Source organism: Phaethon lepturus, unplaced genomic scaffold (genome assembly GCF_000687285.1).
Source record: "Phaethon lepturus isolate BGI_N335 unplaced genomic scaffold, ASM68728v1 scaffold21240, whole genome shotgun sequence".
Lineage (NCBI taxonomy): Eukaryota > Metazoa > Chordata > Aves > Phaethontiformes > Phaethontidae > Phaethon > Phaethon lepturus.
Window position 1 is genome coordinate 2,504 of NW_010512844.1, and position 18,312 is coordinate 20,815.

Here is an 18,312-nt window from a genome sequence, read left to right on the forward strand (position 1 = left end):
TTACTTTAAAATTTTAGGAGTCAGTACTTCACCAAGAGGGTTTGGTATTTTAATTTGCTTTTCTAGTCAGAGTGAACGATACTGCTTATAGTGAAGCATATCTTAAATGGTTGAAACATCAGGATTTTTTTTTTCCCCAACAACAGGTAGCTAACCGCCAGAATTTTCCTTTTTCAGGCCCAGATCACCATGAAAGTGATTCAGGGGCTGTACAGTGGTGTCACGACGGTGGAACTGGATACGCTGGCTGCTGAAACGGCTGCCACCCTGACCACCAAACACCCTGACTATGCTATCCTGGCAGCAAGGATTGCAGTGTCCAATTTGCACAAAGAAACTAAGAAAGTATTCAGTGGTAAGTCTCTTTGGGGGCACTTGGATAGCAATTAGTCAGAACGGGAGTAGGAGTTTTAGAGGATATAAATATGAAAATCTCTTTCTTAAGCAGAAGTTAGTAAGTACCCAGGCTAACTAAAAATGCCATGGGGATGAAAAACATGAGTTTTAGGCGTGTCACAAAGAAAATGAAATTGCCCGTTTTGTGAAAAGTATCTGTATGAATAGACTGATGAAAAATGTAACTGATTGGAATTAGGTTTCACCCACTTTCTTTCACAGTTGTTATGTGTTACAAATTCTATTAAAAAAACATTGTAAGAGAAGTGCTTTTTAAGGTTAATGGATTAGTAATAGTACTGAGCAGGTAGAAGAAAAGTTGTATGTTTGTAGAGCTGGAGTGGGTTATTTTGGAGGATGAGTAGTCCTGACTGTTAAACCCTTGAGAACAAATGACAGATGATGCATATATAGGTGTGTGTGGATGTCCGTCTTTTTAAATACTTTTCTGTTGCAGATGTGATGGATGATCTCTACAATTACATAAACCCTCACAATGGGAAGCACTCGCCAATGATCTCCAAAGAAACTCTAGACATAGTTTTGGCCAACAAAGATGTAGGTAACTTTTTTTCACTTCTGAGTTTTAAAAATTCAGTGATCTACTTCAGATAGTTTATTTTTCTTATTTTTAAGCAAGCCATGTTTGTTTTAGGACAAAAAGTCAATGCAGAAACCCGTGCAGGGGCTAACTGCTTTGTTCTGGAGAGTTTGAAAGAGAGGATGTAGGAATTCCCTTCATGTAAGGTTGTTTCTGTAGTAGAATCTATTTTCTTGGATGTCCTTATAGTCATGATCAGCACAACTCATTAATTTGAGAAAAAGTACCTTTTGATGTAGCAGTCTGTTTTGTGTGCACAGAAGGGAGAGATGAGGTTTGGTTTCTGATTTCAAGTTGTTCCAGGTCTCTGTTCTTACAGGGAAATCACGTTCATATTTTGATTCTGTCCTGTGTTTCTTAGTGTCTAGTTAGACTAGCCAACAATTGTGCATTGTGCTTGGAAAAAAATTGTTAAAACTGTGCATTTGTTGTTTCAAGCTAAGTGTTCTTCCCTACTTTATTCCTCTGGTCTGATATCTGTTTCTCTAGACCTTTAAGGCCAGAAACAATGATAGCATTGTTATACCTTAATGTGAGGCATAAAAAAGCTCTTTGCAAATCTAAATTTTTCTCTGTATTATTTGCTCTCAGCGCCTGAATTCTGCAATTATCTATGACAGAGACTTCTCCTACAACTATTTTGGTTTTAAGGTAAAAAGCACATTACTCATGATAATCAAGATTGCTGTTTTGATATTGTTCTGGAGTTGAGTCTTTGGGGAAGGATGGGAATACTTGCAGAATCATCTAGATTTGTGCAAGGAGGGCACTGGAGTAGGTGGGACATTAGTGGGTTTGTAAAAAACCTAAGAGTACCTGCACAAAGAGTTACCTACCTGGATGAATCATGTACTTTCTTCTTCACTTCATTGTGTACCTTTGGCTGCTCTAATATTTTAACTGTTGGGCTCTAACTGTTTCACAGCAGATAGCACTGAATGTTGTTGAAAGCTTCCCAGCTCGTGCCATTCCTCAATGAAATAATCTGATTCTTAATAAACCAAAAAAGGGCTTTTTGTTTTTCCCCATTGTTTTGTGTAACAGTTGTTCTCAGCGTGTTATCCCACACATTTGTCGTCTTCCATGCTGCTGAAACACCTCCCCCACAACCAGCCCAGTCTGCTGTGCCCCCACCATCTGCTCCTCCTGCTCCCCTCCTAACATGCTGTTCTTTGCTGAATTGTTTTGGGGTATGGCACAGCGGGCTCTCTGGAGGGTTAGCTGGAGAGTGTTTCGCTATTCCATAGCACTGAATACTTCAGATAGTTCTTGTGAATCTCTGTAACAGCTGGGGGTCTTTGCCTAGACTTCCCATCAACACACCTGGTATGGTGCCTTCTGGTTTGGGGGAAGGAGTTTGCAATGAGGAAACAACTAGTGTGTATAAAGAGCAGAGCAGCTGTGGAACAGCATAGGCAAGGATGGGAAGAGGGGACCTTGAAGGGGTTGTGTGTGTGTTTCTGTATGTATAAATATGCAATTCCTGACATCCCCTCCTGTAATTACTGCTGTAATCCATTAGGCACAAGCTTAAAAGGCATCTGCTCTAGTTGTAGGCTTGCCATATTTGTCATCTTCTGTGTTCAACACCCAGCATTGCAGACTGTGATACAGGTTGTCTGTTAGTGTAACTAACAATACTTTAAGGAGGGAATGGGGTTGTGGAGAACAAGCACTCCCTTGTCTTCTAGCCTTAATTCACTCTGGGTTGAGAGGTAGTGTTGAACCTTGTGGCTGTATGCTCCACTACCACTCCATAATCCAAAGCGTAGAGTCCTTAGTGTTGGAATCTTACAGTGGACTTCTGGGTCTTTTTTAGTCATTAGTCACCTAATATCCTATGGCATTAACAAGAGGAGGAGTGGAGTGCAGGGTTGGTGCTTCTGTTGAAGCCTGGGATAAGGAGCATGAAGATGCCTGAGTTTGGAGTTAATAGGATTTTTGTAAAAACTGAAATCTGCATGTCTACTAAAATGCATTTTCTCTTTTAAAGACTCTAGAACGCTCCTACTTGCTGAAAATCAACTCAAAAGGTAAGAACTGTCTGTATCAACTTAACGTGTTATTTAAAAGTCAAGACCATGGCTCAGAGCAGGGGTTGAGGAGGTAAATAGGCTACCTCATAGCTTTCCGTAAAGCATTCCAGTGAAAGCACTGGAAGTACTGGTTTAAAAAGCTTTCACTGGAAGTGAAAGCACTGTGTACTGGTTTTAAAAAATAACAAAATATTTGTAGTAGGTGTTCTCTTGGCATGTGCATCTTCTTTTCTTAGGCTAAGAATCCAGCATTTTTTTGGTGGCAGAGGTATGCTTGCTTGAAGAACAGCTGATCGTTAAAGAGCAGCACTGTGGCAAGTTTACTTGGGTGTTCCAAATAATGTCAGTGTGACCTGAACAGCTGTGCTTCACCTGTCTGTTTTAAGGACTCTGGTGCTTCGAAAGCTACCTGTTACCTAGGATTTAGAAGATGAAGTACTTCCTGTCCAGCTGATAACTTGTTCCATAATGCTAAACACTTTTTAAGAAATTTAAGTTGAAAGAGCTACTGGACTATCAGTGCCAGTTACTGCAGACCCTTAGCATGAAAATCCTAGGACACAAGAAGTGTGAGAGGTTAATTGTAACATAATAAATCTAGAGAGCAATTGGATGCTGGATTTAGTATTTGATTGGATTTTAACTGTTAATACAGGTGGCTTTTGTTGTTGTTTTTTTTCCCCCATGAGAACAGTCGAGCATTGGAGCACATTGTTGAGAGGGGTTATGCAGTCCTCATCCTTGAGTTTTTCAAAACCTGACTGGAAAAAGTCCTGAGCAAACTGGTCTGATTCTCTTAGCTGACTCTTCTTTGAGCAGAAGATTGGACGGGAGACGTCCTGAGGTTCCTTCCAATCTGAATTATTCTGTGGTTCTGTGAAAACATTGTTTATAGCTTGTTGCTGTAACCTCTGTGTCTGTCTGTACTAACAGTCAATGTCACACTGACATTCTTTTTTCTACTTTGCTTTTTGTGTTTAGTTGCTGAGCGTCCTCAACATATGTTGATGAGGGTATCGGTGGGGATCCACAAAAATGACATTGATGCCGCAATCCAAACTTACAATCTTCTGTCTGAAAGGTGGTTTACCCATGCCTCCCCTACATTATTCAATGCAGGCACCAACCGGCCTCAGCTTTCCAGGTACCTTTGACTTTCAAGTTTGCTTAATGCGTAACTGGACAAAGATAAAATTTTGGAGATTGGGTCTGTTCAAATGAAATGCTTTCACAACTTCTAAAAATAGTAGCTGTGTTTCTGTGATTTGTTTTATGAAGTTTGAGAAGCTGCTGTGAAATTTAGTGTGATACGTGGTGTAGTCTTTGGGGAAAAATACACAGGTTTCTGTAAGCTTCTAAAACTAATGGAAATGTTTACATGACTGTATTTTATTTAAAAGTTACTTATACGCATAGTCTTCTGTAGATTACAAAATGAATCCTGGTAATGTTTTCTAAAGTATGCTAAAAGTAGGAAGCATAACTGATAGGATTTTACAGATGTTTTGCTTTGCTAACACAAGTATCAATAATACAACTGTTGCTCATGATGTTTTCTAAAACTGTCTCTGATTCAACTTTGCAACCTATGGTTTTGCTTCATTTATTTGCCTTGCATAGCATGTTAAAGATCCAGCATTTACCCTTGTTTTTCTGCAGCTCTGGTGAAATACTTCTTGACTTTTTTTGTTTTAATCTTCATATGCTAAAGCTATTTGTTTTCATTAGTTGCTTCCTGCTGTGCATGAAGGACGACAGCATTGAGGGAATCTATGACACTCTCAAGCAGTGTGCACTGATCTCAAAGTCTGCTGGTGGCATTGGCCTTGCTGTGAGCTGTATCCGAGCCACAGGCAGCTATATTGCTGGGGTAAGTGTGCAGATCATGTTCCCAGCAGAGGTTAACCTTCTGGTTTCAGGAAACATCTATGTTTCAGTTGCCAAATCAATGCTGTTTCTACCAAATCAGTTTAACACAGCCGTCAGTCTAACTCAGTAGTCCTTCTTTCAGTATGTTCTAAGGTAAAAAGGTTGGTTTTCTGTGGTGTTTTGGCTTCCTAGTAGAGGTCCTTCCAAAAAGAGGATCTTAATCCACTGCTTGATCAGACAATTCCAACTTATTTATGTATTGTCAACCTAGGAATATGCTCAGAGACTTGTGCATTAGCCCTTTTCCTTTTTGTATGTCTAACTACTCAAGATCATTTGTGGATGTGTGTTTGTTTTGTTGTCACATATATGTAACTTCGGCAAGCCTTTAGATTACATGATGTAGAGAAAAGTAGTTAGGAGGTACGTTTTATTAACTCTGGGACCAGTAGCTGATATGTATATTTTTGCCTGTTTAAAGAAAAGGTGGGGGGAAAGGACTACCAAATAACTGATTGGGGTGGTCAGTTCCTAGCCTTCAGCATGAGTTTTGCAGACTGCTGAAAGACATACAGAAAATGTAGGCCCACCTCTTCAGGCAGTTGCATTTCCGTATTGATGGTTTTCCTGTGCCTCTGCAGACAAATGGAAATTCCAATGGGCTTGTTCCAATGCTGAGGGTCTACAACAACACTGCCCGTTACGTGGATCAAGGTGGAAACAAGGTACTGGCTTTCATTAAATTAGGGTCAAGGGAACCTCAGGTCAGAGGGAGAGGTTCTGCATCTGTAAAAGATTGATGCAGTAGAAGTGGTTGTAGATGATCTATAATTAAAATAGGGCATTTTCCCCTCTTCTTGTTGATGCTCTGGTGTTCCCCTTTCACTGCACTTTATCATGGAGGTATACCTTTTGATATGTCTGCTGCATGATATGCACATGTTAGAGCAATCTCTTGCACTAGTCATCAGTCACTCCTTGAATGTCCTACAGCGAATTAAGGTATAAGACTGTAGAAAGCTGCTTCATCCTTTGTCTTCACACAGTGCAGAGGTCAATGGAGGCATGACACAATAAGTAAATCTAAGATTTGTCAAGCTCCTTTTTACACAGAGGAAATGTATTTTTGGTACTAAATAATTTTTATTGCGAATCTGGAACTAGTAACATGGCCCAGGTCCAGTAAGTGAGAGCAACAAGTAATGCAAAATGCATATTGAAATTGCCTTAACGAGACTATAAAACTAAGCTCCAGTTAGTTTAGGGTATTGTGTGCGCTCAGGAGCAGTGCAGGAGATTTTATTTTCAAGGGCAGTTTGTTCTGATCTTGACTATGTTTTACGTATCAGAGACCCGGGGCTTTTGCCATCTACCTGGAGCCATGGCATTTGGACATCTTTGAGTTTCTTGACTTAAAGAAGAACACTGGGAAAGAAGAGCAGCGAGCCAGAGACCTTTTCTTTGCCCTCTGGATTCCTGATCTCTTCATGAAGCGAGTTGAAACCAACCAGGTAAGAAGCTTGATGGGTGCAGAATAGGTCTGTTAATGGAGAAACGAGTGACCAGCCCTGGGATGGAGTTCACGAAGGGATTGCAGAGCTGTTTTCCTAGCAGCAAAGAAACTTCCTGAAAGAGCTGCTGCACCTTATTTGAGAACTAGGCTGTGCAGGTAGAGAATGGAGTTGGAGAACTCCAGTGGGATACTTTGCTTCAGTGCTTTATCTTGCAGCCCATGACTTACGTTCTTACACTATTATGCTAAATTTTTTTCCCTGGAGTTTCGTTAAAGCATCAAAATCTTCTCAGTAAATCGATCTTCATATGACTGCTTGTATTTGTGTTAAAATGGGTTACATCCTGAGAACCAGTCTTTTCAGGACTAAAAATGCAGTTTGGTCATAAATGTTCATATAATTACTTTTTAAATAAGTTGGACTAGTCTGATAAACACCTTCCCCCTGTCTGCTGGCAGAGTTGGTTCCTAGTTTTTCAGGAAGTGTAGTTGGCATGTTCATGTTTACAGCAGGATCTGATGATGAAGTTGAATGCCTTTAATTAACAGGGTGCCCAAAGATTTTCTCTGAACATTTTTCCTCCTTACAGGACTGGTCCTTAATGTGTCCAAATGAGTGTCCTGGCCTAGATGAGGTTTGGGGAGAGGAATTTGAGAAACTGTATGAGAGGTAAGAAAAGCGAATAGACTTTTAAGTAGTGGTCATCCATTCACAGAACAGCCCTTGTTGTGTGGTTTCTGGAAGCCAAAGCACAGGTTTATGGTGTTGGCTTATAAGTGGTCCGTGAGTTCCATTATCAGATTGATAAAAGGACAAATATCACAGAATCACTAAGGTTGGAAAGGACCTTCAAGATCATCAAGTCCAACCATTAATCCAGCACCACCATGTCCCCTAAACCATGTTCTGAAGCGCCACATCCGCATGTTTTTTGAACACTTATGGGGGATGTCTGCTTACTGTTTGCTTCAAACTGACCTGCTCAAGATAGAACTATGTATGAATGATTGTTTTAGCTTGTTAGAGGGAAATACTGAAGTGATCCCTGCTTAAAGTGGTTGATGGCTTTGTTTTGAACTAGTTCTATAGGGTGTTGTAGTGAAACACTTCTATTTCCTTTAGACAAGGACAGTCTTGATACCCTGCTGTTAAGACTCTCCTGGCTAGTTCAGAGTCCACACAGTTCAGAAGTGGATGGGGTCTTGCCCGCCTGGGAACCTGATGTTGTGTTAAAAATGATTGTCTTTCACTGCTATTTGTGGAGAGCCTGGTAATTACTAAGCAACATGTGTCCTGTTGCAGTTACGAGAAGCAAGGCCGTGTCCGCAGAGTGGTGAAGGCCCAGCAGCTCTGGTACGCTATCATTGAATCTCAAACAGAGACTGGCACCCCGTACATGCTGTACAAAGACTCTTGCAACCGGAAGAGCAATCAGCAGAACTTGGGAACCATCAAATGCAGCAATCTGTGTACAGAAATAGTGGAGTTTACCAGCAAAGATGAGGTAGGTAGGGAGTAGGAACTTGTAACGTTTAGGAAAGCTGTGACTGCTCCTGTTGCAGCTTTCTAGAACATGTCTGACTGTTAGTTGGGGAAGGGCACAGATAGCTACGAAAATTATGGGGATGTTTTGACTTGACTACTTACGGCTCTTCCACTGACTCTGTGTGTGGGTTTCCCCTGCCTTCCAACTCCCGTGGAGGATTTGGTGTACGACCAGATATCCATCAAAACGAACCTCTGAAAGTTTGAGGGAGAACTGAGCTCTTTGGCTTGCTGGTAGCTGATGTAAGCATCTCTTTGGCTAATGATATAGTAAAACCATACCTCTCTTACCCCCAGACTCACATTTCAGTAACAATTCCACCTGCGTTTGCTGTGTACTACCCTAATCTTGGTGCTCTACAGATGTGCTATGTTTGGACTGCACCATTGCTAACAAAGGCAAAGGAAGGATGTAGGAATAAGTTAGTGCTAATACAGCATGGAGCATTGCTAGTGCAGTAAAGCTCTTGAGGCTGTTGTAACTGAAAGTATCAGTTTCTACCACTTTGGCCGCTAGTTGTTGTTTAGCTCATGCTCTTTGGCATATTCGTAACATCCTCAGTAGTCTGGAGAAGGTGGAGAGCCATCTTGCCTGCCTGCACCGCACAAGAAATCATAGAATCATAGAATCTTTGGGTTGAAAGGAACCTTTTAGGGTCATCTAGTCAAACACTCCTGCAGTGAGCAGGGACATCTTTCAGTTCTCCTGGGGTTGGAAATAAAGTTAAGTAAAACTAGTGTTAAAAAATGACCAAGAAAATGCCCTAATGTAGGTTGGATCTCATTGAGATCAGCTGCTGGTTCTGGCAATGCAAGAAATGGTTAGGCTTAGTTTATGTATGGATGGCTTGCAGGCAGCAGGATTGACCAGGCCAGAGAACTGAACTTTTATGGTGATACCGATTTCTCTTTTTAAATTGTTGTTATCCTTTTTACAACCCATAAGATAGCATAGAAATTAGGAGTGCATTTTTCCAGCTTTGTTGGTTGCTCGATTCTTTGTTTCCATATAGTTTGGCTAGAGAGCAAGCTCTGGAACTGAGATTATGTGTTTTTTTGCATGGGGTGTTGGTTGGCATGCCTGTTTTCACTGTGTTTTCTCCACAGGTTGCAGTTTGTAATTTGGCCTCTATAGCCCTGAACATGTATGTCACTTCAGAGCATACATACGATTTCAAAAAGCTAGCTGAAGTTACTAAAGTTATTGTCCGAAACCTGAACAAAATCATTGATATCAACTACTACCCTGTGCCAGAGGTGAGTACTGTGCTGAGGGCATGCTGAGAGCCTGGTGGCAAAGGGCCTGTTCTTTAGCAATCCCAGTTCGGTCTTGGGCCAAAGGAATCAGCGAGCAATTTTCTAAACCTCTTTCGGCAACTAGTTGGGAGTTCCATTAACTACCTGTTTGCAGGTGTGACCTGTTGTTAGTGGCTTCTTAAACTTCAACCCAGTTCCTTAGCGAAGCACTTGTAGAAAAAGCCTCCTCTTGAGATGGTTGTGCAGTTGGAATTTTTCCCGTATGAAGATTTCCTTAAAGCACAGGACAGCACTAGGAATAGAGTGGAAAGTGGAACAGAGAGAGGGATCCCGGAAAGATCCCAGGAAGGTGTAACTTAATCTTGTTGGTTTTATGCATTTTTGGGAGGGTGCATAGACTGCTTTCTGGAAGGAAAGTGGGGAGAGGGTTGGTAATTGTTGAAGAGGAATGGGAACAGGGTTTGTTGCATTGCTGGAACATGGAAAGGCAAGCAGCAGACCTGGGTGTCAGAGGAGGAAATAAGCAAATACCCAAAGTGAAGCCAAACCTGATGAGGATCAGATTTTTCTAGCATGTACAATTTGAATGCATGAGTTTAAATGTCTTCACGGGCCTGTTTTTCAGAAAGTGCTTAGTGTTCACTTCTAAATCATGGCTCCCTTTGTCAGGTTGAGCAATTAAAATCAGTGATCATTTCTAACAAACTTAACCTGGGTCCTCAAATTCCTGCCCCACCAAACAGCAGGGAACTGGGCAGAATTGAAAGGTGGGTTATTGCAGTAGAAGGGATGGTCCATAAAAGTTAAGGCAATGGTACGGATGAAAATTCCTCTCAGGGGTCCTTTCTAACCTTATTTATTCTGTGATTCTATGTAGTTCTGATAAAGGCAGTTATTCTCTTTGCTTGAATGCCATGCAGGCTGAACGCTCCAACAGACGCCATCGTCCCATTGGCATTGGTGTGCAGGGCCTGGCAGATGCTTTCATCCTGATGAGGTATCCCTTTGAAAGTCCCGAGGCCCAGCGCTTGAACCAACAAATTTTTGAGACCATTTATTATGGTGCTTTGGAAGCCAGCTGTGAACTTGCCGAGGAGCAAGGACCGTATGAAACGTATGAGGGTTCTCCTGTCAGCAAAGGCGTAAGTATCAGGAACTGTTCTGTGTCAGAGCCAAAGCTATGAAAAGCAGATAATGTGACTGTGCCTGGTCTTTGATACAGAAGGAGATGTGTGACTGAAACGCTGTAGGCTGATAATATTGCAACAGTACAAACGGTGCTTGAGTTTTCCTCCATCATTTGGCTTCTTAAGTGCAGTAAGAAATGCATAAATTAAACTGAAGTGCAGAGAACAATAAAAGAAAAGCAAGAATCAGCCTGTGCTGGCTGTCCCGTTTAGTGCAATTAAAAGATTGGGTGTAAGATTATATACAGGAGCTTTGCTGAGGCTGAACTGTAGGGAATAGTTAATAGGAATAACAGGTCAATTTACAATGTCATTATAAAACATGGAGAAAAGAGCACCCTGTCTAATTTGGCACCTGTGTTCTTCAGATTCTTCAGTATGACATGTGGAACGTCACCCCGTCTGATCTTTGGGACTGGAAGGCTTTAAAGGAGAAGATTGCTAAGTGAGTAGTCTTGCACAGTTTGTATTAGAGGTAAAATACGTTCCATATATTCTGACTGACTGAAAACAAAAGGTTGAGTGCAAGTGTAAAAATGGTCCTATGTGTTTCATCCCTGCCCCAGTAGATCTTTCGTCAAAACTGTTTTGTGGATGTCTGTCTTTAATTTTTGTTCTTACAAGCCAGAGAGAGCCTATCCCCTAGACTCTGATTTAGCTCAGCTCTTACTTCATCTTGGATGTATCAGCAGAATGGTTTGTGTTCCCATTAAAAAAATGTAGTGATGAATGAGACAGTGTCAGCCGTGCTTCGGAAATCTTTCCCCACTGACAGGGAAAAGCAGCTGAGCCTTGAACATCCTGAAGACAGGAATCATTAAAGTGTGAAAGGCCTGTAAGGAATTTGTTCAATTTGTATGGGTCTAATTTTTAAATTTAGTAAATCTGTTTACTGTCTCGTGTATGGAGAGGTCTCAGGCTCTTCATGGGCTGTTTGCTTTGTTTTTGCCTGAGTGCTGTGGAGTTGTGGAGTGCCTGACAGGTTTTTTTTTTTTTTTTTTCCTATGCGCCGTTTCTCATGACTAAATAATTTCAGAAGGCCAGCAAAGACTTTAGTTATGCTTCCTTGTTGACCCACGTTAAAAGTTTAGTGGAGCTTCCCTTTTGTTACTGCAGGTAATCTGAGGGTTTGTAGGTTACCCTGGGAAGGTGAGATTTCTGAGTGTGTCAGCTGAGAGTTCCTTATACTGTCCCTCTTAGCTCTTTGCAGACAGTACATAAACTGCTATTCTTGGGTGTTTTCTTGTCTCAGTTGGTTGAAGTTCTGTAACTCTTGACTGTTGTTACTAGATACGGTGTCAGAAACAGCCTTCTCCTTTCTCCCATGCCAACTGCTTCTACTGCTCAGATCTTGGGCAATAACGAATCCATCGAACCCTACACCAGTAACATCTATACACGCAGAGTCCTCTCGGGAGAGTTTCAGGTAAGCGAGGCAGCTGTGGGAAGGAGCTTTTCTGTTTTCATATCTTTGAGTTTCACTGCTAAGAAAGACAAGATGGAGGCCACACACTTGGTAACTCAATTCAGTTAGATGTTTATGTTGAAGACCAAAAGCACCAAGGGGAACATCTAGCCTGTACTATGTGCTATAGTAGTATAGTTTTGCATATTCCACAACAGTCATCGTTTGTCAGCTGCTTTTGTCTGCAAAAATCCTTTATGAGGTCTCAAGATGACCTGCAGGAATAATTGCCAAATGAATGACAATTAGTGAAATTATTGGAGTGACTTGCATGCTGTGGGAACAGTAACAGAGACCAGGGTGTTGCTTTGCACAGTCCTGAGGAAAGACCTGTATATAAAGCACTGAATAGTTCATCGGAAAGCTTTACAGATGTAAAGGGGTCTGTCATTAAGGAAAGAGTATGAAACAATTTCTGGAGGCTGGGGTTAGCAAAGACCTCTATGTGAGCCAAGGGGAATACCTAACTGTTAGGGAGGTCTGGTCTGTCCATCCCTTCTGAGGTGTCCCCTCATTGATGTTAGGGAAAGCACTCTGTTTCCTCTGGACGGCAGGATCAAATCAGGCATGTGTGGTGAGGTCAGAACAACAGGTTTATTAATCTGCTCCACTGTGTAGGTCAGATGCAGTGCTGCTGGACAGGTACCCCCAGTCCCAGTAAGCGAAGTTTGCTGGTTTTTTTCTTCCCAAATAGCCTGCACCTATTTTGTTCTTTCCCCTTCTGAACCCAGTCTTCATGATTGTTTACACCCTTATTTAGTAATTCAGGTTGTGGTCGGTGGCCCTGGTAAACCACGATCTCTCCCTTTCACATCTTTTGGCATTCCTCATGCAGGGGAGTTCCAGACACTCCCCTTTCTCATTTGTAATGTCCAGCATCTTCCTCCGTTACTGTCCTACTAGTTCAGCCCCAGGCTGGTGTCAGCCAGGCATTGCAGACAGCCTGCTGTCTGCAGTGGCCGGCCGCACCTCACATCTGTTACCCTCTTGTTTTAACCCTGGGCCTAGTCTGGCCATCTACATGTGTACCTCAGTGCTGACTGAAGAGAGAAAGTTTGTCAATACTGTAAAAGGTCTTGTTTAAACATCTTAAAAACCTGTGTGCAGTGGGGTGGATTTGCCTCCTCTAGGACGGTGTATCTGTGCCATAAGGCAGGGCATATAGCTTAGCAGAATACAGAGTGCTTTCATTCTTTGGCCTTTGCCCCTTACAGGTTGTGAATCCTCACTTGTTGAAAGATCTCACAGAGAGGGGCCTGTGGAATGAAGAGATGAAAAACCAAATCATTGCCCACAATGGCTCTATCCAGGTATGCCTGAAGAAACAGGGAGAATTTTGCCACACAGTGCTTTTGAGGTCTGCTGTATATGAGTGACTCGGCTAGCCTGGGGAGGAAAAGCTGTAATGTGCAGCATTTTGATTAGAAATATGAGGGGATGTGTCTCAGTGGTAATTGTTCCTGCTGGAGCCTGCCCATGTAATAGAGAAGCCCAACAGAAATGTAGTACTAATTATTGCTAGAACAAATACTGAGTCAGGCTGTGCTGCTTTATGCAGATTCTGCAAAAGTTTGGATTCCCATTTATTATAAGGATTATAAGGATGTAATCTTGTAGTGGGGAGTAGGCTTGAGACAGGAGCTGAGCATATGACACCCAGATCCAGACATTACATGTAGAAGTCTGTGTGCGATGAATCATTTCATAATGATTCAAAATGCTAGGTTAACGGTTGGACTTGATGATCTTAAAGGTCTTTTCCAACCTAAATGATTGTATGATTTATGCTGTGGAGTTTGAAATGCTGCTGTGACTGTTGTGCTTGGAGTTGTAGAATCATAGAATCCCGGGCTGGAAGGGACCTCAAGGATCATCTGGTCCAACCTTTCTTGGCAAAAGCATGGTCTAGACAAGATGGCCCAGCACCCTGTACAGCCAAATCTCTAAAGCAAACAATGTTGGGGAATATATCACTTCCCTGGGGAGATTATTCCAATGCCTGATTGTTCTCATTGTGAAAAATTTTCCTCTTGTGTCCAGTCAGAATCTCCTCAGGTGTAACTTGTACCCATTATACCTCATCTTTTCCCTGTGACTCCCTGTAAAAAGGGAGTCATGCATGATAACCAAGTGTATTCCACTTAAGAATTTTTGGGGGTGTGTGTACTAACTGCTGGATTGCTTTTTGCAAGACCTCCTGACTAGTTAGGATGAAACAGTAATGGCCTATTTGCAAGCATCTTTTTCTCTTGAATTCCCCAGAATAAGCTGTCCTGTTTCAGCAACTAAGGTTTCTTTATGCTTGGCTGCTTTCAGATACAGGATGCTTGGATTCAGTGATGGAGTTCAGCTGCAAAAAGCCTTAGTTCTAGTCAGAATTGCTGAAGTCTCAGCAGTTGGTGAAGAATTTGATTTTATAAATATGAACACTTGGGCAGTCACTGGTTACACTGCATTGGAAAACTTTTCCTGTTCCTTTTAGAATATACCTGAGATTCCTGATGACTTGAAGCAACTCTATAAGACAGTATGGGAGATCTCACAGAAAACTATCCTCAAGATGGCAGCAGACAGAGGAGCTTTCATTGATCAGAGCCAGTCTCTCAACATCCACATTGCAGAACCCAACTACGGCAAACTCACCAGCATGCACTTCTATGGGTGGAAGCAGGTATCTGGGAGGGGTGAGGGACTTGTTCAGAACAGACAGCAAATGGGGGCTGATAAGTTCTTTCATGAAAAGTTGGTCTCACTGATTCTGAGAAGGGTGAACGGCTGTTTCCTTCCAAGAATACTGGTGGAATATCTCTCTAGAGCAATAAAGCTGCGATGCTTCTAGCCTTGCGCCCGTTATTCCTGGTGACTAGACCACACTGTGGTCTACTGGTATGGGCTAAGGGAGGTCAGCCTCAGCATTCAGAGTTTGGCTCTATTGCTTGCCTGACCTCCAGCTGACTCTAGCTCTTAGGCTTATGCTTTTGCTCTGCAGGGTCTGAAGACCGGCATGTACTATCTACGGACCAAGCCAGCTGCTAACCCCATCCAGTTCACTCTGAACAAAGAGAAACTCAAAGAGCGGGAGAAGGCCTCCAAGGAAGAGGAGGAGAAGGAAAGGAATAAAGCAGCCATGGTGTGCTCCCTGGAGAACCGGGATGAGTGTATGATGTGTGGTTCCTAACAGATCTGCTCTGCAGTGCCAGCAAAGCCATTCCACCTGGCTGGAGTTCTTCTAAGACAGAATCATCTAGTATAACTTCAGGATGTAGAGGCTTGCTGGAAGTGTGGCAGGAGGGGTGATCACAGTAGTGTATTGTAGCTTCCCCGCCCAATTGGGGGTTGGTGCACAGGTATGGATAGGGTGCATAAGAAGTTTGTATATTGCTGTAGTAGCTGGGCTTTCTGAAAACGTAAGTGCTCTTGCATGGTCTTACCTTGAATCCTATAGGCAGGAATTCTCCTGAACAGACAGGGAAAGTGCTAATGCCACTTACCTTAAAGATCTGTCCTGGGGACTTCAGACAATTCTTTTCATTTACTAAAGACTGTTACTCACGTCTTCAGAGGAAGAAGCAGACCTGACATATTTTCCTTTGCTGTGATAAGGCAGCAGGAAAGCATCCCTAGGCTAGGTGTGTTGTATGCTTCCTATGCTGTCTGTCATGGCAAAAGAGCAATTCATGTTAAGCTTTGAAAGCTGGAGGGTGTGCACGTCTGCCAGTGAGACCCTTCTCCCACCATTTCTTACCCTCCTTGTTTCCTCCTCTTCCCTTTCCAAAGAGCTTTCTAAAGGAGCAGACTGGTGGTAGGTGCATTGCAGCCTGAGGAGTTCATCTTCCTCATCCAGCCTGATGGGGCAGAGCATTCCTTTTCAGTTCTGGCCAGGAAATGGCAGAACTGCTGCAGTGCATTTTATTATGTAATAAAAACCTACTCTAATTTATCAGTCAGTTTTCTGGTCACGAGCTTCCATACTGTCCTTTACCACACTTCTGAAGTGCACATACCATCTTTTTTTTTTTTTTTTTTCTTTTTGAGAGTTGCATTTATCCACCCCAGCTAGTTATTTGATCTTTCAAAAATAACACATTTTAACTTATCCATGTACTTAACTCCCTGCTCTAATACGATTGGGGCTTCATCATCCAGTTGGTAAATATTTATTGAATTCATGTACCATACAACTAACACTTTAATCCAGCCAAACTCAATAAAATGTGGAATGTCAAAGGAATGAGCAGTGGTATCTTGGGAACACTTCTTTTGATTAAAAGTGAATTGTAGCAGCTGGAGGCTGGGGCCTTGTTTGTGAGCCCTGCACCTCCTGCACACAGGGCCTTCCAGCGAACTGTGAAGGCTCTTGTGTAAAACGAGGCGTGTGAGCAGAACCCTGTATTTGCTGGGGCAGCTGTGATTACTGCAGTCGGGTGTCTGTTTCTTTGTGTCGCTTTGAAGAGTTGGGCTTAAGTTAAACAGGAGGAAGGGGCTGAAGTAATGCCAAGTCTGTGTTTCAGTAACGTGCAAAGGAGGTATGCTGAGTTCATAGGGCAAATCTGGGACTATGCTAGCAGTAAGGCTTGAATGCTCGTGTCTTGTTTTTCAGTCCAACACTCACCCTGTTTCTTCTGCTTCTGGTTTCTCTGATAAGGCACCACTGCAAATACCTTGGGAAGTGTCTCTCTGCTTCCAGGGGAAGACTGTTGTGTCTAATCACCACTCCTGGCAGCTGTGCCACCCAAGAAATTCCCCCAGAAGAGATTCTGAGGGGACAAGGCCTTTTGACTACAAAAATCCTCTTCTGAGTGAGTTTTGGAAAGTTCAGAAGTTGCAAGGGCTGGAGCAGGGCTGATGGAGAAGGAGGATCCCTCTTGCAGGACATGCTAACCTCCCTCGTTGGATGGCGCAGAGAGAGTTTAGTGCGAACTGAGAAACGGTGTGTTAGGCTGTCAACAGGTATGTGGAAAGGAATGGGCTGGAGGTGAAAATCTGCTGAGGAGCTGCTGATTAGACTGTAATGGATGGGTTTAGTGACGTTAGGAAGATGCTCGTGCCTGTTTGTTCTCACTTGTTTGCTGGAGAACTTCAGTGGGATGAATTGGGGTCCTTTCCCTTCTGCGGCTGCCCTGCCCATCTTCGTGCTCTCGACTGCAGAGCGCAGATGGGGCTGTCGAGGCTGCGGCTGCTGTCTGGACTGGTGTGGGATCTTGTGCAGTCAAGGGCAGGGCTGCCCAAAGCTGAGCGTGTCTTCTGCAGCCAGCTCAGCAGTAAGCTGTCACTCAAACGAGCCTTTGCTTCTTGAGCATCAGAAGGAGCACTTTTGGGATTGGGTGTAACTGGATAACACACCGTTACTGTAATGCATGTGTAAACAGGAGTAGCTCCCAGGGGAGCCTGCAGTCCCCCACAAGCTCTGCTTGTTCGTCCAGTCTGCTGCTGCCCCTCTTTGAGGCACTCCTAAAGGCGAGTGCTGTTAACTCAGCACTGCTGCCCGGTCTGGTCTCCTGTGGGAAGAGTGAAGAGGCCTTATGCTTCCCGCTAGACAGAGCGGAGAGGCAGTTAGAGAGGAGCTGGAGTGGGGCATGAGAGTTGCACTGAATGCTGATGCTTTTGGGGTGTGGGGGGAGGCCTCGGGAGCCTCCATCTCTCTCCTGTATGCAGTTTGTCGTTAGCCACTGCCCTGGCTACTGCTTGCCTGGCCTCTGGGCTGTCTCCTGCTACCTGTACTGTTCCTACAAAGACTGTTACTTCCTTAAAGGCTGACCAGATAGTCCTGTTTCCATAATTCCCCAACTGCTATCACTGGCCAGGGAAGAGGGCTGTCATTGCTTGAGTGGGGTCGGTTTTGCTCAGTTCCTTTGCTGAAATAGGTTTCTCTTACTTCTGCTGTGGTTGGGCTAAAGCAACGCGAAGCAGACTGTCTCCTTCTTGAGCATCTCCCCAGCTGACAGCAAGGTGCTGCTGCTGTCTAGGAAATAGCTCTGAGCTACAAAGAAGGAAAAAAAGGGATTTGAATGCTAGAGGCCCAGACTGGTGGCGACTTGTCTGTGTGTGTTCCTGGAGCAAGGGGAGAATGAGGGAAGATAATGGGTGCATAGTGGTAATGTGCTGAGTGCAGGCTGCCCGGTGGGGTCTGTGGGAGACCCTGAGCGAAGAGACAGGCTGAGACCCTTCCCTTCAGCCTCGTGCACTCCATAGTCAGCGTCTTCTCCAGACAGCCAGCACTTGCTGCCCTTTTGTCCCTTTAAAGCTGAAGTGGAGGTGGTCAGACCACCTACACGTCTCCCTGTGAGGCCACGAGGCAAGGATCAATGCCTGCCTTCACCCAAAGCGCTCCTCTGGAGCGACTGTCTGTGTCCCTAGAGAGGCAGCCTGGAAGAGGAGCGTGCCTCTTGCTGATAATGGGACACTGCAGCCAAAAGGTTAAAATTCACGTGGGTCGGGCCAA

At 43.5% G+C, this 18,312-nt stretch overlaps 1 protein-coding gene across 1 annotated transcript in view; it reads left to right on the plus strand.

The window, feature by feature from the left end:
- Positions 1-16,101, plus strand: part of RRM1 (ribonucleotide reductase M1) — a 17,745-nt gene extending 1,644 nt beyond the window's left edge. Inside the window, exons 2-18 of the mRNA XM_010288524.1 lie at positions 178-355; positions 854-954; positions 1,589-1,648; positions 2,991-3,030; positions 4,015-4,177; positions 4,762-4,903; positions 5,544-5,627; positions 6,252-6,413; positions 7,006-7,085; positions 7,719-7,920; positions 9,069-9,218; positions 10,139-10,360; positions 10,774-10,850; positions 11,696-11,831; positions 13,085-13,180; positions 14,353-14,541; positions 14,860-16,101. Coding sequence (XP_010286826.1) covers positions 178-355; positions 854-954; positions 1,589-1,648; positions 2,991-3,030; positions 4,015-4,177; positions 4,762-4,903; positions 5,544-5,627; positions 6,252-6,413; positions 7,006-7,085; positions 7,719-7,920; positions 9,069-9,218; positions 10,139-10,360; positions 10,774-10,850; positions 11,696-11,831; positions 13,085-13,180; positions 14,353-14,541; positions 14,860-15,048 — 2,271 coding nt within the window. The 3' untranslated portion in view covers positions 15,049-16,101. The remainder of the gene's footprint in view (positions 1-177; positions 356-853; positions 955-1,588; positions 1,649-2,990; positions 3,031-4,014; positions 4,178-4,761; positions 4,904-5,543; positions 5,628-6,251; positions 6,414-7,005; positions 7,086-7,718; positions 7,921-9,068; positions 9,219-10,138; positions 10,361-10,773; positions 10,851-11,695; positions 11,832-13,084; positions 13,181-14,352; positions 14,542-14,859) is intronic.
- Positions 16,102-18,312: the final 2,211 nt, after the last annotated feature.